The sequence below is a fragment of the Sitodiplosis mosellana genome, unplaced genomic scaffold (genome assembly GCF_009176505.1).
Source record: "Sitodiplosis mosellana isolate CC-2019 unplaced genomic scaffold, AAFC_SMos_1.0 Smas_scaffold_6226, whole genome shotgun sequence".
Taxonomy (NCBI): domain Eukaryota; kingdom Metazoa; phylum Arthropoda; class Insecta; order Diptera; family Cecidomyiidae; genus Sitodiplosis; species Sitodiplosis mosellana.
In genome coordinates this window covers 20,269,805-20,294,580 of record NW_022601467.1, presented here as the reverse complement: position 1 = coordinate 20,294,580, position 24,776 = coordinate 20,269,805, and the positions used below count along the sequence as shown (strand labels likewise).

The 24,776-nt window shown below is 35.2% G+C and overlaps 5 protein-coding genes and 1 long non-coding RNA gene across 14 annotated transcripts; 4 read left to right on the top strand and 2 right to left on the bottom strand.

The window, feature by feature from the left end:
* The first annotated feature begins 1,933 nt into the window (after positions 1-1,933).
* Positions 1,934-3,194, top strand: LOC129578831 (uncharacterized). The gene is made up of 4 exons (XM_055468012.1): positions 1,934-2,356; positions 2,592-2,638; positions 2,706-2,916; positions 2,996-3,194. The coding sequence occupies exons 1-4, from the start codon at positions 2,221-2,223 to the stop codon at positions 3,070-3,072; spliced, it is 471 nt and encodes a 156-aa protein (XP_055323987.1). The 5' UTR covers positions 1,934-2,220; the 3' UTR covers positions 3,073-3,194.
* Positions 3,195-4,646: 1,452 nt separating this feature from the next.
* On the top strand, positions 4,647-5,865 carry LOC129578833 (uncharacterized). The gene is made up of 4 exons (XM_055468015.1): positions 4,647-5,019; positions 5,087-5,133; positions 5,199-5,358; positions 5,422-5,865. Exons 1-4 carry the CDS (start codon positions 4,875-4,877, stop codon positions 5,526-5,528), a joined length of 459 nt encoding a protein of 152 aa, XP_055323990.1. The 5' UTR covers positions 4,647-4,874; the 3' UTR covers positions 5,529-5,865.
* Positions 5,866-5,983: 118 nt separating this feature from the next.
* LOC129578824 (uncharacterized) lies at positions 5,984-8,376 on the top strand. 3 transcript variants are annotated; one of them, XM_055467997.1, is made up of 6 exons: positions 5,984-6,193; positions 6,690-6,862; positions 6,974-7,087; positions 7,195-7,280; positions 7,718-7,877; positions 7,972-8,376. In XM_055467997.1, exons 2-6 carry the CDS (start codon positions 6,802-6,804, stop codon positions 8,106-8,108), a joined length of 558 nt encoding a protein of 185 aa, XP_055323972.1. In that variant the 5' UTR covers positions 5,984-6,193; positions 6,690-6,801; the 3' UTR covers positions 8,109-8,376. The 3 variants fall into 3 exon arrangements, with proteins under 3 accessions (XP_055323972.1, XP_055323973.1, XP_055323974.1); XM_055467998.1 differs by lacking the exon at positions 5,984-6,193 and adding an exon at positions 6,270-6,399; XM_055467999.1 differs by lacking the exon at positions 5,984-6,193 and adding an exon at positions 6,287-6,404.
* A 401-nt stretch (positions 8,377-8,777) lies between these two features.
* LOC129578829 (uncharacterized) lies at positions 8,778-15,280 on the bottom strand. 4 transcript variants are annotated; one of them, XM_055468009.1, is made up of 4 exons: positions 14,610-15,280; positions 12,745-13,799; positions 11,476-11,590; positions 8,778-9,914 (listed from the first exon to the last, which is right to left on the bottom strand). In XM_055468009.1, the coding sequence occupies exons 2-4, from the start codon at positions 12,988-12,990 to the stop codon at positions 9,766-9,768; spliced, it is 510 nt and encodes a 169-aa protein (XP_055323984.1). In that variant the 5' UTR covers positions 12,991-13,799; positions 14,610-15,280; the 3' UTR covers positions 8,778-9,765. The 4 variants fall into 4 exon arrangements, with proteins under 4 accessions (XP_055323984.1, XP_055323982.1, XP_055323985.1 ...); XM_055468007.1 differs by having other exon boundaries at positions 14,615-15,280; XM_055468010.1 differs by lacking the exon at positions 14,610-15,280 and adding an exon at positions 14,297-14,519.
* Positions 15,281-20,313: 5,033 nt separating this feature from the next.
* LOC129578815 (DCN1-like protein 3) lies at positions 20,314-24,375 on the top strand. Of its 4 annotated transcripts, none has more exons than XM_055467973.1 (4): positions 20,314-21,052; positions 21,599-22,208; positions 22,293-22,457; positions 22,546-24,375. In XM_055467973.1, the coding sequence occupies exons 2-4, from the start codon at positions 22,076-22,078 to the stop codon at positions 23,244-23,246; spliced, it is 999 nt and encodes a 332-aa protein (XP_055323948.1). In that variant the 5' UTR covers positions 20,314-21,052; positions 21,599-22,075; the 3' UTR covers positions 23,247-24,375. The 4 variants fall into 4 exon arrangements, with proteins under 4 accessions (XP_055323948.1, XP_055323949.1, XP_055323947.1 ...); XM_055467974.1 differs by having other exon boundaries at positions 20,404-20,839; XM_055467972.1 differs by having other exon boundaries at positions 20,404-21,208.
* LOC129578840 (uncharacterized) lies at positions 21,152-21,492 on the bottom strand. Its single transcript, XR_008689140.1, has 2 exons — positions 21,318-21,492; positions 21,152-21,228 (listed from the first exon to the last, which is right to left on the bottom strand). It is a non-coding gene; the product is annotated as an uncharacterized LOC129578840 (long non-coding RNA).
* Positions 24,376-24,776: the final 401 nt, after the last annotated feature.

Sequence of the window (24,776 nt, the reverse complement as noted above, 5' to 3'; positions counted from 1 at the left end):
TTTTCCGCAATTGTTGCACAATGCATTTTCAGCCGAATGCTACGCCAAAAAATTGAACGGATCATTGAAGAATAAGGCACATTTCAACCTCACTCTAACGTATTAGTGAATTGTGTGTAGCAACTACTGTGCTACACATAACGAAAATGTTAAATATAAAACATTAGCGCAGCACAGAGTGTGCATTGGACAACACCGCTCAAAAGTAACTATGTCTGCTATCCTTGTTCACAGACCGGCACTTGATTTAACATACTATCGACACAGTACAGATGAGCAGCAGATACAATTATCACACTCGCAACTAAAACCAGCTCTATCAGTGAAGTGTTAGAATTAATGCTGGGAAATTAATCCATCGCTCGCCCGATTGCTGTTGCAATCAACCTGCTACACATTCACATTTAAGAGGAATTTCGAGTAGTAGATGCGTCCGGTCTATGTTTCTCCTATTAAATTTTGTTTCCAGGCTCCAATTACTAGCAGAAATTCCGCCTTTTTACCATGTACCAAGCCTAATTATTGTTTGTTAACAAATTTGAAGAAAAGCCAAAGAAATCATGATACAGTCGACGCTCGATAATTCAAGTCACGGCTTTCGCATGCTGTGTCTAGCATGCTGTGTCTAGTGCGGTGTGAGAGCAGCAAAGCAGTGCCAAACTGGTGTCAATTTCTTTTTGGGTATAGATATAATGTGAATTTGATATGACATTCAATTCTGATTGACTCACCGCCAGCTTTAATATATGCTACATTAAACATGAACATTGACTATTTGCTCACTATTACATTTCCTATTGAAGTTGCTTGAAAACTGTATCTAATGTAATGATCGATCTGCATTTATTTTTTACATTCATTTCACACAATAATTCTTCTCATGAAACCATATTTTTGTTCGATATTCTAGCGCATTGTTTATCACAAAAGCTTGGGATATTCACCTATGCATATGGGCAAGGGTCAGTAAGACGAAACCACGCAAAAAATGTTTCTAAGGAGCAAAAAAGTATATTAACGTCGTTCGATCGCAATGAATTTTTGAATAGCTTAATTATTTCATAAAACTTATATTCTCTGAAAATTTTATCCAATTCGGATAATTTTTTCATATGAAAATCTACAAATTTTCGATTTTTTTCCGATTTTTGTAACGTTACCGACCGTTTTTTGAAAGCACAAGATTTCTACTACGCTTTTACAAAACTACAAGAACCTTTCCATATTTTTGTAGAAATGGGCCAAAACTTTAATAATAAATTCGAGAAAATATGATTTTTATTTTCTTTTCTGGTTTTTGGAGCACTCAAATCGCACGTGTAACGTTACCGATTTTTTTGTAACGTTACCGATTCTACGCCTATTGGGTCCAGAGACCACCAAAACAGTTTTTCATGCACACCCTGTATTTCTATCTTTTCTTTGATCCTTCATCTACGATATAATGAGTGACAACAGATTTATGCCTGGGTAGATTCGCTAATTTTCATAAAAACGTTGAGCAACCTCTCAAATCACTTCCAAAATTTTGTAACGTTACCGACGCCTTTAATCGCTCATAAGTCCAATACTATAGGTGATAAAAATAAAAACTTTTCTTTGAAATGTGTGGTATGGGCAGCACTATCATATGCACTTTTGAAATTTTGGGTTTTCATTATTATTTTCAGAGATATGGGCGAAATAGGCGTGCGAATTGTAACGTTACCGACCTGACCCTCGCCCATATGTAATGGTGAGCTTCTATCAAAGAAACCACTCATTGTTAGCAATGAACGAGGTAATTCAGGTTGTATGTTATCAATTCAGATTCAATTTCATAACAATTTCTGGGAACGGCACTTTCATGTGCGATAAGAATCTGAGTAAACGATAAGAGGCTATATAGCAAATTTTGGACGAATATTTTTGACTTCATTTGGTTTTACGCCGATAGCTGATTGGTTAATCATTGTTTTTATGGTCGATAAAGTGATAGGTTCGCATCAAGAATTTTGCTATTGTTGCTTTGGACGTTAAATCAGTTTTAATGTTGTAAATCCATTCATAAAACAGAATACTTTGGAATAAACTATGTGAATTTAAGCATTTTAAGCAGCTATTTTGGGTTTTTTAATACGTGGATTGAAAGCATTCAAATAATTCAATTGAAATATTCAATTTCGGGATCTTCTACATATTTTTATATCAATTGTAAGGCTCGAATATTGTGAAGTAAAAATGGCTTTAACCAGTTGTTGTTGCTGCATCAGTTTAAGAACTGGTGGTTTGATATTAGCGGTGCTCGGAGCTATCGGTGGATTGTTTGCGTTCATTAAAGGTTGTGCAACAGAAGATTGGAATACAATTCTTCAGGGTGAGTAAATCGGATCATAACTTTTTGTGCTGAAATTCTAGAGCAAGAACGATCAGGATTGTCATTGAACGTTTGTTCTCCATATTCCAAAATCCGATTGATGGTTCGCAGTCATACCAAAGAAAATTTTCGGAATTTTATCTGGAATTCCGGCGATGGTTGTGCATCATATTTGCAACACACAAACCGAATAAGTTTATGATGACCTAATGCACATTCAATCTTTTCTTCGCAGGTGTCGGTTGTGTCGCTTACTGCTTATGCATATATGCTATTGTTAAGGTAAGCTGGATTTTTTCTGCTTATTGCTAATTTATAATGAAAAGTAAAAATCTCACGACTTCAACAGGAAAAAGCTGACCTCATGCTACCCGCCTTGATTTGGTCAATAATAATTGGTCCGATTCTCGCGATCATTGGTGAAATTATTTTGATCATGGCCTATTTAGCACTTAAAAAACTTGCAGCGGATCATAAGCTAAGCCCCGAAGAAGAACAAGTTTTCAAAAATCTTGACGCTATCATAGTTCCTTTCTGTATTTTATCTTCATTAATTGAGGGTAAATAACAAAATGACGCAAACCACACAATTTCTGAATTGAATTGAATTATTTTTCCTATTTTCTCATTATTTTTCAGCTCTTTCTTTCTACTTCTGTTGCGTTCTTTATGCCTTGTACAAAGAATACAAGGGCACCAGCAGGAATGTTGTTTAGGCCACATATTCAGTCGACTTATAATTTTAAACTAAACCAAATTGTTCAGATTATGATTTATTTGAAAAGTGTTCATAAAATATAGACCATTCATTTGGTACAAAAACAAACAATTTATGATCTTTTAGCTTATTTCTTCTTGAAAATCTGTATGAAAAATCGCTGAACAATTTTTGATTCCAATTTCACAATAGAAACCGATTTTGGTGTCCAAATAGAAAATATGCGATTAAAAAATATTGAATCATTCTCGCAGATTTCATTGAAATATTAAGAAAAAAAAACAATTTTTTCATGTACCAGGAAGTGATAAGTGTAACGTTTAGTTTCATTAACAAGACTCGACTATGGATTGTCGATAAAAGTTCTGGTTTTTGATAAAATACATTTATTGGACGGCGCCATAGCTTGGAAAGCCAAAAGCACAAATTTTGAGAAATGGCAAACATTGTCTTACTACATTCGATAATCAAAACAGTCAATAAATGGTCATTGAAAAGAGTTTTGATCAACCAAAAACACTTGCGATAGTTCTTTCTAAAGCTAAGTACACAGTTCCTCGTGAAATGAAAAAATTTCTCCGGTGAAATTTTTACAGGTGATATTTGTATGGTGTTTTTTATTTTCGAGTTGCAAGCATAATGATTTTTGATGTATGAAACAGTTAACTCCCTCCAATATCAACACAATACATGAACAAATTTGAATTTTGAATTCATTTCTTAATGTATTTTGATCTTTCTTATTTTGTCACCGCCGTGAAAAAAAATTCGCGTACATTTTGCACGCGAAATACTTTTCACGACCGTGAAAAAAAATTTGTTTAGACAAAACACATAGAAGAATGAACTCAAAAACCAAATTTGTTCATGTGCCGTGTTGATATTGAAATGAGTTAGCTGTTTCATACATCAAAAATCATTATGCTTGCAATTCGAAAATAAAAAACACCATAAAAATATCACCTGTGAAAATTTCACCGGAGAAATTTTTTCATTTCACAAGGAACTGTATACTTAGCTTAAAAGGTGAATAATAAACAATAATGGATATGATTCATATATCAGCCACTCATATCACATGAATCATTCCAGATTATCAAAATTTAATACTCTACCTTTTATTTTATCATGAAATTCCTAAAGAGTCTTTGAAGCGCAATACTACTTGTTTTGATCAATGGAAATCACTAGATTTAAAAAAAAAATTCCTAGGGGGAAAGATCCAGCTGCAAATATGTATATTTGCCCTTGATTTTTATGGTTTAATATATACGCACAATATTTACTCATTTTTGTATAAATCGTGAATATATTTGCCATATTTTCAAATACGTCGCATATTTGTAAGCATTTGCGAGGTATTTTGATTTGATCTTTCCCCTAGAAAAATTCCCATTGGACATGTGTTCATGGCTCTGCCAAGCATGAAAGTGTGATACCATTTCCCAATAGACAAGTAAATTTGAAATTTATCAATTTTGTTCTGAGGACGTGAAATTGCTTTTTTTTATTATACGTATGATCAATATTGCAAGCTTTGTAGACAATCTATAAATTAGCACGTGTGCAATTAGGTGTAATATCGATCGTTTTCTTATCTTCGATAATATAAATCAAGTTCGAAAATTTAGATTTTTCCTAATAATTTCTTATGTATGATAATTGCGCTACAACTGCAGTGCATTAACAACGTGAAATCTGATGACATCAGAACTTTGAACGGTGCCTTTTCCCTTTAACTTGTGGCACTTTAAGAACGAAGTTGTGGTAAAATATTTACATTAGCTTTCACGAGTAAAAATGAAGATTCCAAGACTTCCGTATTGCTGTTGCTGTATCGATTTGAGAATTGGCGGCCTAATCACTGGTTGTCTTGGAGTAGTCGCCGCTATTTTTACTATCGCTGTTGCTGCGGTGCGATCGGATCCCAAAATCGTCGTTGGTGGTAAGTATTCACAATACATTTGATTCAAACAAAGTCAAATTGTAATCCATGATATTGTATCCCGTAGCTATTTCACTGATTTTGTATATTTCCTGGCTGTATGGAATTCTTAAGGTAGGGATCAATACAATCAAACAGCAATTTAATCATTTGCACACTACGAATGTTTGCTAGAACAGGTGCAACCACATTATCTACTCCCAATCCTCTTTATGAACGTGCTCGAGCTATCTATTTTGATAACGCTTCCGATAGTCATGTTACTTATTGCACTCACCCACGGTACGCCGATAGTTGCGAATTCCATCATATTCGCCATTGCCATTTATATTGCTTCAGGTTGGTCGTTGGTGCAGCATATGTTTTTTACGTTATTTCAATCATATAAAAAACATTTTTCAGCGATTTTGGCATACATTTGCATTCTGAAGTATTCTATCTACAGAAGGATGGTAGATATCAAATTCGAAACGGTAGACAATCAAGCTGCTGTTCAAATGCCTGTTTGATTGAAATATATACATTTAATTGTGATTAAACCAAATTTAATTGTCAAACATGAAATTTCGATTAAAAACAAACTCGAAAAGTTTATTTCTTTATTCATATCGTCTTCTCAAACTTTCAATTGCTTTCATCTTTGGGTGAAAATCAAATTGTACATGTTATCTAAGGTTGTCAATTTCAGGATTTAGCAATTCGGCTCAACAATTCGCCACGACAATTTGACACATTTTTTTTTTCTATAAATGTTGAAATTCCACAATTGAAATAAAAATACAACGTGCAAGGTTCGCCGAAAAAATTATGCATTTTCAATCAAAATTTACCAGCCGAACATCAAATTCAATTCAAATATTTCATAGCCGTAAGAGTGTGTAGAGATTATTGTGTAGAGCCTAAAGTTGGTAACAGAGATGCGACGTGAAAAAAAGTAAACAAAACCAACATATAACCTCACTTTTGATCGGACCGTCAAATGCAAAATCTTGTTTGCAAATATTGATGCGCACATATAGGCATAAACAAAGGAAATAGTTAAAAATTCTAAAAATTACTGATACACGATAAAATCCAAAGTAGACGAAGAAAAAAAAACTTGATTATTTATACCGATTTGTATCAAAATCCCAATAGATTGGTGCATTTTTATGCCATATCATTCAACCGACGGGTATGTATATTGTTCTCTTTTCGTTTATCTATTTTATTGAACATATACAACAATCAATTGCAATAGGGTTTCATAAAGATAATGTGTCTAGTGTTTGTTAACATTGGCTTTTTTCCGTTCATTCGTTTGTTTGTCATTTCGTTCATTTCGTTGAACGCTTCAAATGGAATTGTTACATATTGCACGAAAGAGCGGTGAAATGTGAAGTAAGGTATCATCAGTACCATAGAAGAACAAAAAAACCAAACAGTAATAATAACATATCGAATATCGTTGATGTGAAATTGTATACAAAAAGAAGCAAATCAGAGTTCGCATCAATATATTTTCATCATCCGTTCATATCTGTCAAAAAGTCCGATTCAATTGGGTTGGATTTATTTGTAAATTAAGTGTCATTGTTGAGTTCATCACGCAATTGATGTTATATTTGAATGCATGTCTTCTTCTTTTCCCGCTCCTCCTCGTCTCTCTATATTGTTATTGAATTGCGCAGTACTTTTACGTGACTCATAAAGAGGCAACAACACCAATTTTTTTTTGTGTGGAAACAATCAGAGGATCAAGTGAATTTGACGCGATCGCACGAAGTTTAAATCATCGCCATTATGGTACGGAAATTCTTTTGTTTTGACCTGTACACCACCGGATTGTTGATCGGTTGGTTAGGTATGATATGCTATGATATTTTTTATTAGCCGAAGCTTCTTTGGTGTTTTATTGTTTCATTTACAATTATTTTATATAAAAGTTCACGATCATTCATTCGCATTTGATTAGGTCTCGCCGAATCGATAACATCATGCATCTTTAGCATTTTGATGCTAGAAAACGTTGACACCATTATCACAACCAAGGATTTTCCCGACGTTGACATTGTAGCATTACGCAAATGTAAGTACTGAGAATTCGAAAATGTTTGTCTGTTTTTTTTTTCGGTTTGTGATAAACGACAAAAAAAATTATTGACTTTTTTCTTTTTCTTTGGACTGCATTTTTAGCTGTTGTAACGATCCTTGGCACATACATTGCATTCAATGTAATTGACTTATTGGCTTCGGGCTTACTCATCGCTGGAACAGTTAAGGTATTTCACTAATTAAACGAATTTGCGTCACTATGCAAGAGCTGTGATACTGTTTCTTCACATCTTTGCTTCACTTCAATTTTTTCCCTTGCTTTGAAGTGTTTTTTTTTGATAAGCTTTATCAGATAAAACTCTTGCTCAAATTTCAAATATCAAATAACAATTGCTCAAGATTTCAATTCAAATGGCAAGGTTCTACTTTTTGGGAATTGAAAACCAATTGAAAACGATCATTGCCATAATGAAAGGTTTCGATTTGTTTATTGTTATGAATTGAGTGTTTTTGCTATACATACCAAACAAGTGGAGACAAAATAAAATGATTTTAATACATTTCGGCGAATTATTTACCAAACACAGCGCGCCATCGTCCGAATGCGTCATTGTTTGTGAAAATATTGTGATTCTAATTGTTTCGCTTTGTTTTCTTTTCGCAGCGCAACCGTTTGCTCATAATCCCATGGCTTATCAATAGCTTCATATCGTTGTTGTTCAATGCCATTGCAATTGGATTTACATTCTACCATCTCTGGGAAACAAATGCAACCAATTATACGGCAATTATTCCATTTGCAGTGGCCGGCGGTATCATATTCGGTAAGCCATATTTATATTTGCATTATAATGGACACAATCAACCCATCCAACTGTTGTTGTTGTTATTGTAATTGGTTTATCTTTTCTCTTCCAGCAATTTATGTGTACGCATACCTGGCAATTTATGGTTTGTACGAAGACATTCGACGAATCGCACCAAACAGTGAATATTCCAGTTTGATTAATAATCAAAACAATGGCACCGTCTATCCAATCTATACGCGTGCCTAAAACACCATCCGACTGAAGTGACCGATTGCAGTTAATATGTGAACAGAATTCACTTAACCATTTTTTTTTCCTGAATTCATAAAACTCAAAGAAACATAAAAATCGAAGCAAACAATATATTTTTTCTATGATTTGCATATTTTGACATTTATTTAGGGACCGTAATAGTAGATTGGCATCTGTTCAGTTTTCTGATGTATTGAAAAGAAACTGACTTGTTGAAAAAAAAAGCAGCTACAATAAAAAAAGAATGAAAAACAAAATAAAACAATTATAACGTTTGGCTTTTTGAACGAACAAAAAATTATTTGACATCTTCTTGAGTCAATCCATGATGAATCTAAAATCCCCAATTGATGTTTCCTAAGTAAACAAAAATAATGGAAAATTCCATTGAAAAAAAAAACATCACCCAGCGATAAAACAGCGGAAAACTATCAGTGATCGATAAACTGAATGGAATCACAAGCGGTTTGATGACATGTATTTTGGGGTCAAAATACACTCCATACGTCACGTTGACATATTCAATCTATCGATAAAACCGTTTCATTGAATATTGAAAACGATCGCCTTATACGCACATTTTAATGTGGAGACAAAATAAAATAATTATTTCTCGCCAATCAAAACCGGAGACGTATCGCATACGACAATTAAAATGCAAACTTTGCTCTCGTTTTTCCGATATTTTTCTTTTATTCTCAAATTTTAATCTACGCATCTAAGAATTCTTAACTAAATATTTGGTTATTTTCAGCACAACGACAAATATTCATTTGTCAGCTTATTTTGTCTTTTGCGATTGAAAATCAATTTTCATTTAACCTACACATTGTTTCATCGGGTGTTTATGTATACATGTGAGCGTGTGTGTGTGTGTGTAGGTTTAAATGTACAATTGAATGTCCGAGAATGAAAACGCAACTTCTATTCACAACACATATAAGTGAAACAAAAACAAAAAATTTATTGAAATGAAACAACACAATCGAATTTTTTCAAAGTGTAACAACAAAAAAGATTTTTTTAAAGTGTAACATCGGTATGTTGTTACACTTACTACATACCGATGTTACACTTTAAAAAAATCTTTTTTGTTGTTACACTTTGAAAAAATTCGATTGTGTTGTTTCATTTCAATAAATTTTTTTATTTTTGTTTCACTTATATGTGTTGTGAATAGAAGTTGCGTTTTCATTCTCGGACATTCAATTAAATTATTAGCTAAAACAGAATAGGAGAAATGTGTTGTTTCAATAAATTCTTCAAGTCTGAAATATTTAGACGAAAGACAAGTACACACATAAGTTCAACGTCATTGAGATTTTTTCGATTTGCTTGCGCATCAAGGGTGCGATTTTGAAAAATTAATTAAATACGATCACTTGCTGATACAAACACTCGCACACGCATATACAATGAATTCAACCGAGGAAAATGTCCAGATAAATTTTTAGATTTTACTCGCAACTCTTTCTCATCTAATTAAATAATAATTTTCTAGAAAAAAAAACTTCATTGCTTTAATTAAGGAAGATGCAAAAAACTTTTCTGTGGAGAAATGTGTATCAATCTGATTTGCTTTAAATCGATTCTTCTTGATTGTTGTTGTTGTTGCTGTATTGTTTCTGGCTAGCATGTGTGTGATCGTTGATCACTTGTCGATCGTCAGCACGCTGTACGGCGGAAGTTGTGATGGTGCTTCGTCCACATATGCCATTTGCACTCCCGTGTTGGCCTCTTCTTCCGCTTGGAATTCCTTGTACAATAAGACTATAGCATACCAGATGTAAATAACTCCACCTAAAAAGAAAGATATTTTTGTCTTCATTAATCATCGTGTGTGCGATTCGACGTATGCATATTATTATACTACGTTGACAAAATCTTGTCGATAACCGAAAATTACAGTCGTGAAGATGTTTATTTTAAATATGCAATAAATGGGTATTTTTAGCATACAATCGTTTCGATTGTGTGTGGATAATGAAATTGCAGATGTTTTAAGCAAATAATGTGTGTAATTTGGTCTGCGCTTTCGTTGTTGTATTTTTTTTTTCGTGGCTCAATCGTTAAAACAACAACAACAAACACAATTTCGTTCGGCCACGTTTCACTGGGGTAATAAAAATAATCCCAACGAACCTTGAGCTGGTGATGACATGAGTCAGGATTGAAATTTTTGTATGTGTGATAAGATGTAGCAATTTTTAATGATGTTGTCCATTGAAAAGCGTTTGAAATCGTGTCCAAACAAGTGACTTCAATTGAAGATGTGACAAGAAAAAGCAAGAACGCACCACCGAGCAAAATAATAAGCCAACTGAAACATGATTGATGCTTTGTTGTTCGGACCAGTTTTTTTTATGGGCAACAGAGGTCAAACCGCTTATTATCTGTCAGACCAACACCAAGTTTGATGACTCAACTTACTATTCACTCAATATACCAAATTATTAAATCAGTAAATAGATTTCAACGTTTGATTTTTTTCTGTTTTTATTGGTATTCGAACGCATTTTTTTTCAGGTCCAATTGCTTTTTATGTCTTTTGACTTTTCTTCGCTGTTATGCATCTGCTTTGCTTATTTACGATCATACAGTTATAGTTTATCGATGTTTATTTTGTTTGTTTGTCGTTTACTCGCCGCGTGTGTGTGTGTCTCGCATCGCGTTCAAATTTTTTGTCTTTATGCCGGTTAGGCATAATGTACGACCACCGTAGTGTTGCTTCCGTACTAATTTCGATTGAAACTTTCACTCCACTGTCGCGCGACACACAAGTGCCGGTCCACCGATGCTCTGCAAGGCGAACAAATATAAACCGTTGAAGTCGATAGATATGCTTAACTTCTGTGCGACATTGTTCTAGCGAATTATAAGGCTTGAACGTGGATGAAAAACTCACTTCTCACTTCAGACCGAGTCTTTATGCAATCAATGTACGATTGCTTTTGTAAACAACAAAACGGTTTTTTTGCTTTTTTATTCTTCGATTAGAATTGATGCAGGTCATCCACTGACAAGGATGAATAATGTTTAATTGATTGCATGGAACAAATGAAAATGTAATCAACATTTTTTAGATGGACTGAGGGAAAAGTACGGCCTTACTTAGAACCGATAAAGACAATTATTTTTGATTGAACTTCGTTCACTATCAGCCCAATTGTGTCATCAGTTTTGTAGTCATTGGAACAGAAAATGAAAACAACACAAAAAGACAGACAAAGACAGACAGACACACACAGAGAGATAGGCATACACATAAAGTCTGCATAACATGAAAAGCAAATTCGGTATGTTTGCATTGTTTGCGCAATGCACAGGAAGAAGTGACTGGTCAATCATGTACAATACTCACCGAAGATAGTCATACAAACAATGGACAGTATGAGATAATTCCAGGCTTCCAATGATATTACTATTATATCCACCATGTAGCTAACAATCCAGGGCAGCAAACAGTATTTCTTTTTCTATTGGTTTCGTTGAGTCAACGTGGAACGGTGGCAGAAACGGTGACCGCAACAACAGCAGCAGCAGCATCACCGATAGCAGCAACATTGAAGAAATTAAGAGAAAGAAAGAAAGAAAAAAACAAATCGTATGATTACTATTTACCTCGTTTTCTATTTTCATAATAATAATAGTCGCAGCAAAAGATGTGTACACACATGGAAATGAGCGTTCCAGAAAAAAAATACAGAGAAAAAATAGCGACAGAAAGAAAAAAAGCAGAGCGCGCACATTCATTGAAGAAGAAAATACAGCGACTCACATTGCAAATCTAAGACCGAGAAATGCAAGAGCGATTTGTGTGAATTGTAGATACTTGAATTGGATTATATGCTTAAGAAAATATATGTATAAAACGAGCATATCAGCTAGACAATGTATGAGCTGCGAGGGGCGCACGTATGCAGAATTCGATATAAATGAAAAGCGAAAAAAATGAGCAACTGAATGAAAAAAAGAAAGTAAAATTGCTGCATCATAACGTAATAATTGACAAGCAGCCAAACAAAAATGTATGCGAGATTGAATAAAATGAATGAAACAAAAACGAAAAAAAAACACATTGGCAGCAGCGCATGTAATGATAAGCGACGAGTGCAAAATGGTTGCTTTTAACAGCGAGTACGAAAAAGCAACAGCAGCAGCGGCAAAGAAGCGCACCGAGCATGGCAACTACCGTCAATCTAAAAGTAAGGGTGTACACATTTGTTACATTTAACAAAATGCTGCTACGCAAAAATCATGTGAACCGTGTACGGTTTCAATTTTATTAAATAAAAAATTTTGTGCTCGATGCCGTTGCTACCGTTTTCATCGTCGTCATCGTCGCTGTTGCGAGTTTTTTTGTTACTGCTTTTGTTTCCATTCGTCAGCGTGCTGTTCAAAATTCATATTTTATACATTCAACTAAATACCACTATGTGCTGTTAAAATTGGACTTTTGTTTTTTTTCTGTTTCGCACTACTTCTTTTCTTTTCGGTTCGCGCGCGCGCGCATGCGTTCTGTTTTTGGGCTTACGTGAAATTGTTTTTATCGGCGCTTGCTACGCTCATTTCTGCTATTTGTTACAAACTATTTACCAATATTTATTGGGCAATTATTTGCTATATTTACCAGTAAAATGCCGGCAATCAATAGTGCAGCAGCGACCAGCTCGAATATTGAAATTATGACGTAAGCCAGTCTGATGAAGTGGTCAGGAGCATAGCCAATCAATTTGCCCAATATAATGTGATCATTAATAAATGGAAGCTCTTCATACGCAGCGATTGCCCAAACTAAATTGAGCATTGATAGAGCTGTTCCAATGATGCCCAACACTAGGCCACCGGCCTTAAAACAAAGCAATTGGTTCACCATTTTTGTGTTTGCGTGACGTGTGTGTATTGTCGTTAAGCTTTTCGGTATCGTTAATATTCTCTAGATCACTTCAATATGGCTTATTGCACGCACAATTTGATCGGATGGAGGGAGAGAAAGAGATAGAGAGAGAGAGAGAAAAGACTGCGCTTTTATATCCGATTATTTCTCTTTCTTGTTCTCTCAGTCGATGAGTAAGTCAGTCAGTCAGTCAATCAGTGTGTATGCGTATTTTCCAATTTATATGTTGTATGCACAAAACCGCTTCTACTTTCAAACTTGTAAACGATTTTATGTATGTATTCAATCACATACAATTAACGTACAAAATATGTATGCGCAAATCATGGGCATCGATTGCTGCCGAGAGAAAAATTACATGCGATTTTGTTAAACTCTTTCTTGTTGTCTTCACTTTTCTTTTCGGTTTTCTCACACAAACACGCGCGTACCGAAACAAATAAAAACCACCGAATTCAGAGTGTTGAAGCCGCTTATATTTATCTACCGTGTAGTTATTTTTTTCTTGTTTCGTTTCGTTTTGCCTTTTGTTTAACTAATTTCACTTTCAGTGTGCTTTTTGTTTCTTTTTTTTGTCTATCGATGCTGCTTCAACTTTACCCCGTCAATTTAGTTTCGCTGCTTTGTATCGGCGTTTCGACGCTTGAAATATTCACTTATGCCGTTTTTTTTTCTTGTGTGTATGTTGTTCGTTGTAATTTTTCAAACAATGAAAGAAATTATAACACTCATACGTGAAAAAATTCCATGCACGATGAAATAAATCAACAGCGACGTCAATCCAAATGCTACAAAAAAAAAAGTATTTGGATTTTGTAAGTTAGCCAAAATAATTAAATAAATGCCAAGAAGAAAAAATTAACTATTGAAATCAAAATAACAATATCTTTGCCGCTTTTATGTTCGAACAAAAATATATATATAAAATAGCAATAGTTTAACACATACACCAATTCGCATATTCATGGCAATGAACAACTAGAAAAAAAACGAATTCACCTAGGTGCACAATTGAAAGCGATAAATACAAAAAAAATGTATACGACGACGATCACGACGACGGCGACAACATCGAAAAATATGCGCACGCACACTCACCGCAAAATTCAACTGACTGAAATCTCTTGAAAACTTTTAACTCTTATAAATCTCAATCATATCAGATGCGATACACACATGCTTATGCATATACATGCAAATACATGATCATGTGTTTGGGACGGCAACAACAACAACAACAACAAAATAGCAAAACAAAGCGAGTTTGGTCGAAATTTTTCATTACCAGTATAACAAAGTGTTGATATCTCTATGTCATTCTCTCTGGATTTTTTTATGAATATTATTTTTTCGTGTCTCTTTCGTCAATTTCGTTTTTTTCATATTTTTTTTTATTCGGTCGCTATCCAGTTTATTTATCTGCTTTAGGTGTTGTTCAATTCACGTGCGAAATTACCGACACTTTTGTTCATATGTTTTATAGTTTTTCCTCAACTGTTTTATATTTTCTATTTTATATATATATATATATATATTTGTTTTTCTTTTGTTTGAACTTGTGACTTTATTTTATATTTACAATTCTCTGTAAAGCTCACCTCACCTGAAATGTACTTTTTTTTCTTTCTTTCTTTTGTTTCGCTCCACAATATTCGACGAATTGTGTTGTTTTTGTTGTTCCCTTCTCGTCTTCGGATTTCGGTTTATACAAAACAACCGGGGCACATTGACAAGAAACAAAAACACGATCACCGTCTTCAAAATGTATCGTGTACGTATGCACTGTCGACCGAATTTTGTGGCAAAATAGAAAATTACCAGCAAAGAAAATGCAAAAATACAACACGAAAACCAAAATTGACTCAAGTAAAAATAAAATTAAACAAATAAAACGCAACGGAAGAGCGGCTAGAAAACAATTTGCTGCACAAATTAAAACTAATTTTGAAAGAAAAAAAACAGTTAGCGCATAAATGTTTGGCTGTTGAGCGATTTTTTTTATATGTTTCTTTTTCTTCTGTTTTATTTTTTTGTTGTAATATGAATTAAATGCTACGATTCAACTACGCCACCGTACACACTGGAATTGAAATTATTTTTTCACGTTCAACTGTGTATTGCCTGTGTGTTAACTCGTGGTGTATTCGTTGATTGGATGGAGTTTCGTCCGTGTTTCTTTTCCTGTTGAGCATTCGAAGTACAATGCACGGAATACATCACACACGAGAGATTTTAATATTGGGTTGCTATTGAACGGCTAGCACAATTCCGACTGAAAAAAAAATACGGTATTTGTTTATGATTTTCAACTTGGATTTGTGTTGTAGCGTATGCATGTGTGTGTGCATGTGTTGGTGTGAGCACGACTCTCTGCTACCACTCTGCCACTTCTTCTATCTTTCTCTCAGTACGGCGTTTTTTTTTCAGCCGTTCGTCCGTCGTTCGGTCGGTTGATCGGTACAGTTTAGCTATTCGCGCGTTTCTCTGTCAATGTATGAGTTCGTTTCTTCAATTTTTATTCACAGTAGGCTGAAGCTTTGGAGGTAATAACGGGTACTGTTTTAAGTGTCCACATACACCCGTTTGTCCCATTCAAACCGAATGGCGATAAGAAAAGTTGCTGAATTTCGTTTTGACAGAACATTCACGCTGTTGATTGGATAATTGCCACAACTTACTTACTTTTCCGCCAATTAGACAGATTTACATAGAATGGTATGAAATTTTAAGAGAAAAACAGTAACAGTTTCGACCTTTCGACGGACTCAGTTGGTGGCTGCGGTTTCGAATGGAGAGTGCGTGCACATATGTACCGACAATGATGGCAATAATTGGTTTGACTTTTTCGTTGCACATTCGTAAACAGAATCTACTAGACACCATCATGGCTACGATAATTGCAGACTTATGCCGACCTACCTCGTACAATACCTTGTGTATATACCACTGTCTGTGATGTATATGTGCGGCAGCCACCGATGAGAGAGGTAAATCGAGAGAGAGAGAGAGAGAGAGAGAGATTGTTTCAGTCAGTGGCGTTTGAACAAATTAAATTCAAAGGAGGACAACGGAACAATCGGCAATCGTGTGATCGAAATCTCGTCGAGCAATGGTTTTCGCCGGTGCTGAACAATATCACACCTCAAAACGTACAAATGACTCGTCTTGCATACTCGATGGTAGTAGAAATAATGCTAGCTATTCAATTGGTATGAATTGAAATGGCCACCATGTGGAATTCATTGATTTGATTGTCGTTTTTCTTTTCTTCTTTATGCTTCTTTCATGTTGTGCTCTACATCCATGAAGTGTGTTTGCTTGTGCTGTTTTCTTCTTCTTCTTCTTCTTCTTCTTCTTCTTCTTCTTCTTCATCTTTTCATTCTGCTTTGCATTCAGCTTGGAACAATCATTCGCACTTGAAACAAAAAATACTCTTGGCATAGATGAATCGATGGGTGAGCGCTTGCGCATAGGCTTAAGCTCGCTCCATCATATCACATGCGCTCGATCAGCATATAAGCCAGTGAATAAATTGTATTTGTGCACATGCACGCGGAGATACTTGGCAATACTAGCCAAAAATGCGATACAAATGCTAATTTATTCATGCTAAAATGTACCATTGCAAACATTCAAACATGTGTTTTAAGATTGCTGAGCATCTCAGCATTTCGTAAGGCACGGATATATCCGAGCATATCGACGACGCATACAGTGGCGTGCGTTGCTACGCGCAGCCGCAACGACTCGACCGGAATGTGTATGTTGTTGCTGCGTGCAGCCACATCAACTGAACACACTTCGGTCGAGTCGTTGCGGCTGCACGTAGCAACACACGCCACTGTATTATACAGTATGCGTCGTCGATATGCTCGGATATATCCGTGCCTTACGAAATGCTGAGATGCTCAGCGATCTTAAAACACATGTTTGCAAACATTTCATTGTCTTTACGGTGTAACATTCATTTTTATTTTTATTTCTCTTTACGCTGGCAGGTTCCTCGTTCCGCTTCAACTTTAAAACAAACCGCACGTAAAAACCGTGAAATCATTTCGACAATACACATCTTCATCATATTATCATCAGGTTTTTTTTTCTTTCCATTCATAAGTTGTTGGCCTGAAGTGAGGATGAAAGCTATTGCTGCAATTTCCATTTCAATGGAACGTTCATAAAAGCATACGTATCATTTAAAAAATGAGCAGCATATCGTGCGTGCTATGTGTTTTACTGTCGATCAAGTGTTGACACTTGATGTATACCATTGCTTACGAAATTAAGCCGACACTTTGATGGGTTCATACAAAATAAAAAATAAAAAATTAAATACACACACTAACCGCAATGTAGGTCTTTCCGTTTTCTAATCGTTTGTATCATAGCCGAACGGATACATTCTAGTAATGTGTGTTTTTTTCTTCATTTATCTTTTCGGAATTCCCGCCATAAACTATCTGCGTGTTTATTATTCTGGCGCTTCAACGTTGATTACGAGCTAAAAGTATGTGCGAGCAACACGATTCAATTGATTAGCAGCTTTAAGTAAGCAAACACCTACAGTCGAATGCTATACTTGTTGCGAGAGAATTAAGAGTTTTTGTGTGGAGCTTGACTTTGTGTTGCACTTATTCCAGGAGAAAAAGTATCCTCAAAATGACCTCCGAATTATCGGGATACAAATAAAAAGATGATTTTTGAATGATGTCAAAGTTACACACAGAATGATCACAAATGTCTGTTTGTCGAGATTATGGTTCCACATCCGTGTTTTTTACATTTGCATTTGCATTTCATTGTATTTTTTATGTGTTTGGACAATAGCCGCCTTTTCCGTCCCAATTGAATGTTTCAGTGGCGAAAATGAAAAATAACCAAGTACCAAGGTAATATAGACCGCAATAGTATTTCTTTTCTCGCTCCATGAAACAAAGGCCGCCATTCATGTTCAACATCAATCGACATTTTATCTATGACATTTACACAAATTTCATTTGTCAACTGTTCAATTTGTTGTTTCGTTCACTTCAATTATATGAAATATTACTCAATGGCCACATAGACAATTGCCATTAAGACAATCAATGTGCAACAATGAAACTGAATTCAGTTTGAAAAGAAAGAAAGAAAAGTGAGTGTATGTGCGAGTGCTCTCTCGTTGCGAGCAAAAATCCTGCTTTACTATAAATTAGATGAAAGTTGTAAAATCGTTTATCTCTTCCGCTCTAAAAATAATTTTATTTCGCTCTATTCCTTTTTATATAAGGCACAAAATCACTATGCCACAATAAGAACTAATATGCAGCATACAAACGAAGTTGATATTTTTTTTTTTCGAAAGGAAGACATGTGGGTTTCAAATGTAATCGCTAGTCTTTGTCGTTGCTGTTGTAGTTGTTGTTCCGTGAACAACGTCCAATACAATTTTATTGATAAATAGTATTCTTTCAAAGCGAAATTCGAAACGAAATGAGCGTAATCCATTGCTGTTATCTGACTCTATGCAAAATTCTATGAATTGTGAATACGCTTATCACATAAATAGTGAAAGAGACAAAAGAGTTCACGCGATTGAAACACATACAACAGCGCGCAAGTTAAGCGAGAGAGGTCTTCGCTTCTTCTTCTTCTTCTTTGTAATACAAATTCTATCCTAGAGTTGAAGTGGGAGAGAGAATGAAAATGGAATGAAGAGAGAGAGAGGGAGAGAGAGAGAGAGGGAGAAAAAAACAATTTTTGCTACATGACGTATAGGCCATTTTGCAAACTTCATTGACTGCACATCACAATTATGTGAAAGTTTATAATATTCCAGCCAATTTTTCCGCTTATTTTTTTTTCAGATGAAATAGTATATCGCTATCCGGCGGGCATTTTTACCACTTTCAACAAATAACCAACCGTGTGTATGTGCGCTTTTTTTCTTCTTCTTCTTTTTGTGCTTCTTTGCATGGCTTTTTCTTAAAGCATAGCTTCAGAATGTAAACAATTGAAATAAACAAGATACAATCCGAAACCACAATTTAAAAATGTAATTTTATGTAGACGCCGCCCGTTGATGCCCGCTCGGTATTCATTCCATTTTTTGTTTCGGTATTTGCATGTGATCTTGGTTGGCAAATACATTTGTTGTTATTTCTGTTGCCGTACATAGATTTATTGAGCGCGGTAAATATTTTGATACAGCGGCCGCATTTTATTCATCAGCAGATGAGGTGAGAGAAAGAGAGAAAAATGGCAATCGAACTGAACTCTTAGGACTGGCTAATAGCGAGGTCTCACACTTCCGAAAGATTTCGTTCTGAATTTGCCACATCATTAAATGATATTAGGCAATCAAATTAACACCAATGGATGAACGGCAAATAGAATTTTCATAGCGTATTATAACCAATACGAAACTAACATCGATTTGGCAAAAGAAAATTGCAAGCATTTATCTGTCCAAGAATCGATTCGTCATAAACACATTCATATTGAAACGCAGACAACAACTTGAGCGTTAATACCAAATAAGCGATAATTGTAATGAACGAAAAATAAATTAGTCATGGAAACAGTTTGACTGTTTGCAAGTTTTATTCGCGAGCTTGACCCTTCTTAATCTTCTCAAGATGATGACCTTTTAAAAAATGTGGCTTGCGGTGTGTTCGTAATTTCAACTGATTGGGAACACTACGTACGGCGCTAATTATACGTATATTTGACTTTCAATTACAAGGATTTTATTTTTTTGCATCAGACATTCAACATCTGAAATAAGAACCGATTGATTTTTGAGAAGCCAAAGAGAAGACCACGAATCGAACAAACTTTGTTCGTAGCATGCAATTCAACAATTTGTAAAAAAAAATGACTAAATATCACGTTTTGGTTTCATGCCCGCAAACATTTTCACACGGAATAGGAACATTTAATAGCCGAAAAAAGTACAAATAAACGAACACCTATCTAAATTGAAAAAGTTCAAAGACAAGAAGAAATAAATAAATTTTTTATTTCCTTCTTTGAAATATTCATTTATACATTATGAACAACATGTGTGTATATGAAAAGTATCGAGAAAAAAAACTTTGCCAGAAAGGGCGAGACGATTTTGTAGACAATAGCAATATACTTATGGACATTTTTAAAATGATTTAATTTTGTACACACATTTTCGCAAAAAAAAAAAAAAAAAAAACGTTTTTCAGTTCAAAAGTAGCGCCAAATCGAGTACGATGCAAACGAACGAAAGAATCTAGAACAAAGAAGAAATTGTCTCCAACTCTACATAAAATGGATGTTGTGTGACAGAATGAGAGGAGATTGTGTGCGTGTGTATGTGTGTGTGTGTGACGTTTCAAACATTGTAATGTTACCACAACTGATAAATTATCTTGTTCGGTCGGAATAATTCATTGCCACTGGTCTGTATGTATATGACACACTAGAGGCTGTTGTGAATGTGTGAAATGCTGAAATGGGCAAAAAGTAGACAACTTGTAATATCATAACATTTTCATTGAATGGCAACGAAATCGAATGTTGTTATTATTGAACGAAGGCAAAAGTGAGCACGGGCATTTGGAGCAGGCGGAACAGAGCGAACGATATATACATATATTGATTGTGGTGTGCAGTGCAATTCGGTTTAATTGGTTTGGTTGGTTCGCGGAACAACAATAACAACAAAAAACATCATCAGCAGCAGAGGCAGCAGTAGCAAGATAGAAACAAAAACAGCACACAATGAAATAAGTACAATTCGAATGCAATTTTACAAGAAAAATTGATAGCCAAAACAATTACGGCCAATGTGAGTGTGTAGTCTTCTTCGGATGGAACGGTAAGCCAAACGCCAAACACGGTGACACGAAACAAAACAAAACGAAGACGAAGTCAAAACGATTACAAACAGAAACCAAACAAGAGACGAGAAGAAACCGAGAGACGCAGCACAGCACAGCGACTACGTCAAGTAAAATAGCAATAAACAATTGAGCTCAATGTGAAACGTTCAAGTGCAATACACATATGGTAGTGGTGTAGCCGAAGAAAGGTAATTTTATCACTCGTCTCTCGCTCTTGCTTGCTTGCCTGACACAAATGTGAATGTTCTATAGATGCTGATTAGTGAAGCAAACAAGTTAAATGTTACTTAGGTTGGCCGAGTGTCAAGTACTTCTAATCGGTGGTTCCAAGTAGTCAGTTTTATGTACGACAGTATTTCGTGTTCTAACGAGAAAAAAAAACAACAAAAATAAAAATAAGAACAGAAACATTGTAATTCGTTCAGCCATGTTGGCGATTGCTCAAATATTTACATGTATGCAATGAGTTGTTTTTGCTGCTGTTTTTTGTTGTTGCTAAATATTGAACCGATGAAAAAAGACGCGACATTGTTCAGTTGTTATTTTTTTGTGTATTTATTTCAATGAACCTATTTCGGTTTCTTACGTCTTTCGGTTTCGGTGCATACGCACTGCATGTACAATTTCAGTTCACTTTTGCACTGTGTGTTAAATCAATAGCTATAAATGTGATGTATGTACGTGTATGATGCATGTGTTTTCATTGTTTGTTTTTTTTTCATTTTCAATTTCAGACGAAACGACGAATAGAGTCCGTAGATGAGTAGGCAACGATGCGTCACTCGACGACTTAGCTGAAATTTTATTTACAATTTATTTTGTTGAACAAAGTGCCAAACAAACGTAATGTTTTTAATCTAATATCGCTGTCACGATTCGGATAAATTTGGACCAACCCTCTTGAAACCCTTCATCGAACGAAAGTGTTCTTCTAAACTATTCAACAAGTATAAACAATATGGTACGACTGTCAAATCGCAAATAAGTGCAATAGTCGAAAAGTTCTGACTCGAAATAAGAAGCAACAGTGAACAGCCCATGCGCCCACAATAGCCAACAACTGCCACTGGATGGTTGTCATTAGAGGATAGAACAACAGTCAGAGAAAAACACACACACACACACACACACATACCGTGCAAATAGTTTAATGGAAATCATTTGATCGGAACACATCACATAATTCCTGAACAGAAAAATAATCAACCGCGATGGGGAACTGGTTTTCATGTTTTCATTCCAAGAAGCCGAAACACTTCAACAATAGCCGAAATGCGGACAGTTTCGATGCGGGCGTTGAATCACGCTCACCCATCGACACCGCTCACCATATTGAACGGCAAAGTCAGTCCCTACACCATATTATTTTTATTCATTTACCAAAATAATTTTATTCATTTTTTTCGATTCTTGATTTCGACATTACAGAAGCTGACGAAATACTAGCGGATAGTTCAATACCCGGTACGGAAGTACGAAATCACGAAGTGCACATTGGAAGTAGCGGAGCGATGGCCACCAGTTCGATGAGGAAATCCACAATTCTATCGAATGGTGCCAGCAACGCGACGCATGAAGTGAACTCTGCTACAGGTGATTTGACAATTGATTTGACTTTGAAATGAAAAAAAAATCCGTTTATGCCAAATACTGATCACTCCATACAATTTTCCGAATGCAGCCAAGGACCACAATTATCAGGTATCAGACAACACCGTGAATGCTCTATTCGAAAAATACAAAGACGAGCATGAGGATGCTATTCTAATGGAGGGAATTGAACGGCTGTGCGAAGATCTAAACTATAAACCGGATGATTTTGCAATATTGGTTTTGGCGTGGCGATTGGATGCATCGCAAATGTGTCGTTTCACAAAGAGTGAGTTTATTCAGGGATTACATGCACTGAATGCCGATACCGTTGACGGTATTCGACTCCGGCTGGAGCAAACGATCGAAAAGCTTAAAGTCAATTCGGACATGTTTAAGCAACTGTATCGATTTACATTTCGTTTTGGTCTCGAGCCCGACAATCGCATCGTATTGTTAGATATGGCAATTATTTTATGGCGTCTTGTTTTCACCGTTCACAAACCGGATATTTTAGATAGATGGCTAGATTATTTAGAAATGCACACAAATATACGGGGCATACCAAAAGATACATGGAATATGTTTTTAAATTTTGCCGAAACATGTGATATAACTGCGTACGATGACACTGAAGCATGGCCTAGCTTATTCGATGATTTTGTGGAATATGAAAATGATCGGCTCAATCAAAATTTGATTGCATCGCCCGACAATAACACCGACACCGCCAAAAAAGACTCACAAATCACGGCCGAAACGGTGGCGGTGGTGTCACCACAAAATTTATAGTATTTTAAACGAATGCATTCGCAACGGATCCATCATTTGTTGACCATTTTGCAAGGCATTTGAAATGAAAAAGAAAACGGACAAAATAACGGCGATAAATCAATAAAAAGCGAACAAAATCCCTGGTGCAGAAAAAAAAAGAGAGAGCATGCAAGTGAATAGACACATTTGCTGATTCCAATTCTATTCGAAGTTCGACTAGATAGAATTAATTAGATCGATTTAAATTTAATTGATAGGTTGCATTGAACCGATCACCGAAAAAAACATACACTTAATTTCCATGTGTGGGTGTGATTTAGCCAATGCAATTCGCATTGACACCCAGTTTCCTATTACCGATTCTAGAATAGTTGCGAATCGTTCGATTTTTGCACAAGGGACACCAATTCGCCAAATGACGTACGCCAACCAATATGAACATAACAAAATAGAATCGTTTGCATTTTAACTTATAAAATAGACTAGCTTAGCGAACGTGCATATTTATAAACATTGTGTTTCAATACGAAATTGGTGGCAATTGACTACTTGCGGTCGTATTTAATAATGACATTGAACGATTAGTTTTACTTTGCCCTTTGTTTTATCATTATTATATGTTTGTTTTTCTTCATGTACATAATATATACATATGTAAGAATAACGCTAGGAAGATAGTGAGCGAGAGGGAGAGAGAGAGAGAAAAGGTTAGCGAAATTGCTGTAGACAGATTTTTTTACAAATATTTGGCTTTGGTAGAGCGAGGTTTCGATTTTTCAATAAATGTCATTTTTGTGTGTTGAAAACAAGAAGAAGAAAACCAAAACAGTCTGCCGAATGTGGTGTGAATTCATGGTCTACATTCGTAATATTGTGCGAATTAAAGAGATAAATTTCTTTAGAAATAAAAGAATAGACAGAAAAAAAATGTGCCACGCTGAACAATACAAATCAGTAAATCAGTTTTGAAGTTTTAAAGGCCATTCAACTACACAAAGCAAATGGATCATATCTTTGACTATTTTTGGTTATTGTCTTTTTCTTTTCCTTTCCTCAGACAAATCATTTTCATCAAATTAACACAGTTAATTTAAACTTGAGTTCAGTATGGCACATTTCTTGTATAGGCCTATAATTTTGTATGCAATTCCATGTGTTTCATTTCGGAAGGCCGACTACAACTACTCGACTATATCCAACAGTTGTGATAAATGCAAAGTTTAACGTGGGAATATTGAAAATGAACATAGAAGAATGTTAGCGTTTTATAATTTTGATCTTAAGATTTTAATTTTACAAATGCTGCTGGACGATTTCAATTTTCTGTTTATTTCGAAGACAAATTGAAGCATTTTTATACGTATATATATATATATGAATGTCCGAGAATGAAAACGCAACTTCTATTCACAACACATATAAGCGAAACAAAAATAAAAAAATTTATTGAAATGAAACAACACAATCGAATTTTTTCAAAGTGTAACAACAAAAAAGATTTTTTTAAAGTGTAACATCGGTATGTTGTTACACTTACTACATACCGAT

Coding starts and splice junctions, on each gene's coding strand:
- LOC129578831 (XM_055468012.1), top strand. CDS start 2,221: ATGGCTTTAACCAGTTGTTGTTGCTGCATCAGTTTAAGAACTGGTGGT. Junction 2,639..2,705: donor GCATATATGCTATTGTTAAG/GTAAGCTGGATT, acceptor CGACTTCAACAG/GAAAAAGCTGACCTCATGCT. Junction 2,917..2,995: donor TTTATCTTCATTAATTGAGG/GTAAATAACAAA, acceptor ATTATTTTTCAG/CTCTTTCTTTCTACTTCTGT.
- LOC129578815 (XM_055467973.1), top strand. CDS start 22,076: ATGGGGAACTGGTTTTCATGTTTTCATTCCAAGAAGCCGAAACACTTC. Junction 22,209..22,292: donor TCACCATATTGAACGGCAAA/GTCAGTCCCTAC, acceptor TCGACATTACAG/AAGCTGACGAAATACTAGCG. Junction 22,458..22,545: donor TGAAGTGAACTCTGCTACAG/GTGATTTGACAA, acceptor TTCCGAATGCAG/CCAAGGACCACAATTATCAG.
- LOC129578824 (XM_055467997.1), top strand. CDS start 6,802: ATGGTACGGAAATTCTTTTGTTTTGACCTGTACACCACCGGATTGTTG. Junction 6,863..6,973: donor ATTGTTGATCGGTTGGTTAG/GTATGATATGCT, acceptor GCATTTGATTAG/GTCTCGCCGAATCGATAACA. Junction 7,281..7,717: donor TCATCGCTGGAACAGTTAAG/GTATTTCACTAA, acceptor TTCTTTTCGCAG/CGCAACCGTTTGCTCATAAT.
- LOC129578833 (XM_055468015.1), top strand. CDS start 4,875: ATGAAGATTCCAAGACTTCCGTATTGCTGTTGCTGTATCGATTTGAGA. Junction 5,020..5,086: donor TCCCAAAATCGTCGTTGGTG/GTAAGTATTCAC, acceptor TGTATCCCGTAG/CTATTTCACTGATTTTGTAT. Junction 5,359..5,421: donor TGCCATTTATATTGCTTCAG/GTTGGTCGTTGG, acceptor AACATTTTTCAG/CGATTTTGGCATACATTTGC.
- LOC129578829 (XM_055468009.1), bottom strand. CDS start 12,990: ATGGTGAACCAATTGCTTTGTTTTAAGGCCGGTGGCCTAGTGTTGGGC. Junction 11,591..12,744: donor TGATTGCCGGCATTTTACTG/GTAAATATAGCA, acceptor CGAAACCAATAG/AAAAAGAAATACTGTTTGCT. Junction 9,915..11,475: donor TGTTTGTATGACTATCTTCG/GTGAGTATTGTA, acceptor CTTTCTTTTTAG/GTGGAGTTATTTACATCTGG.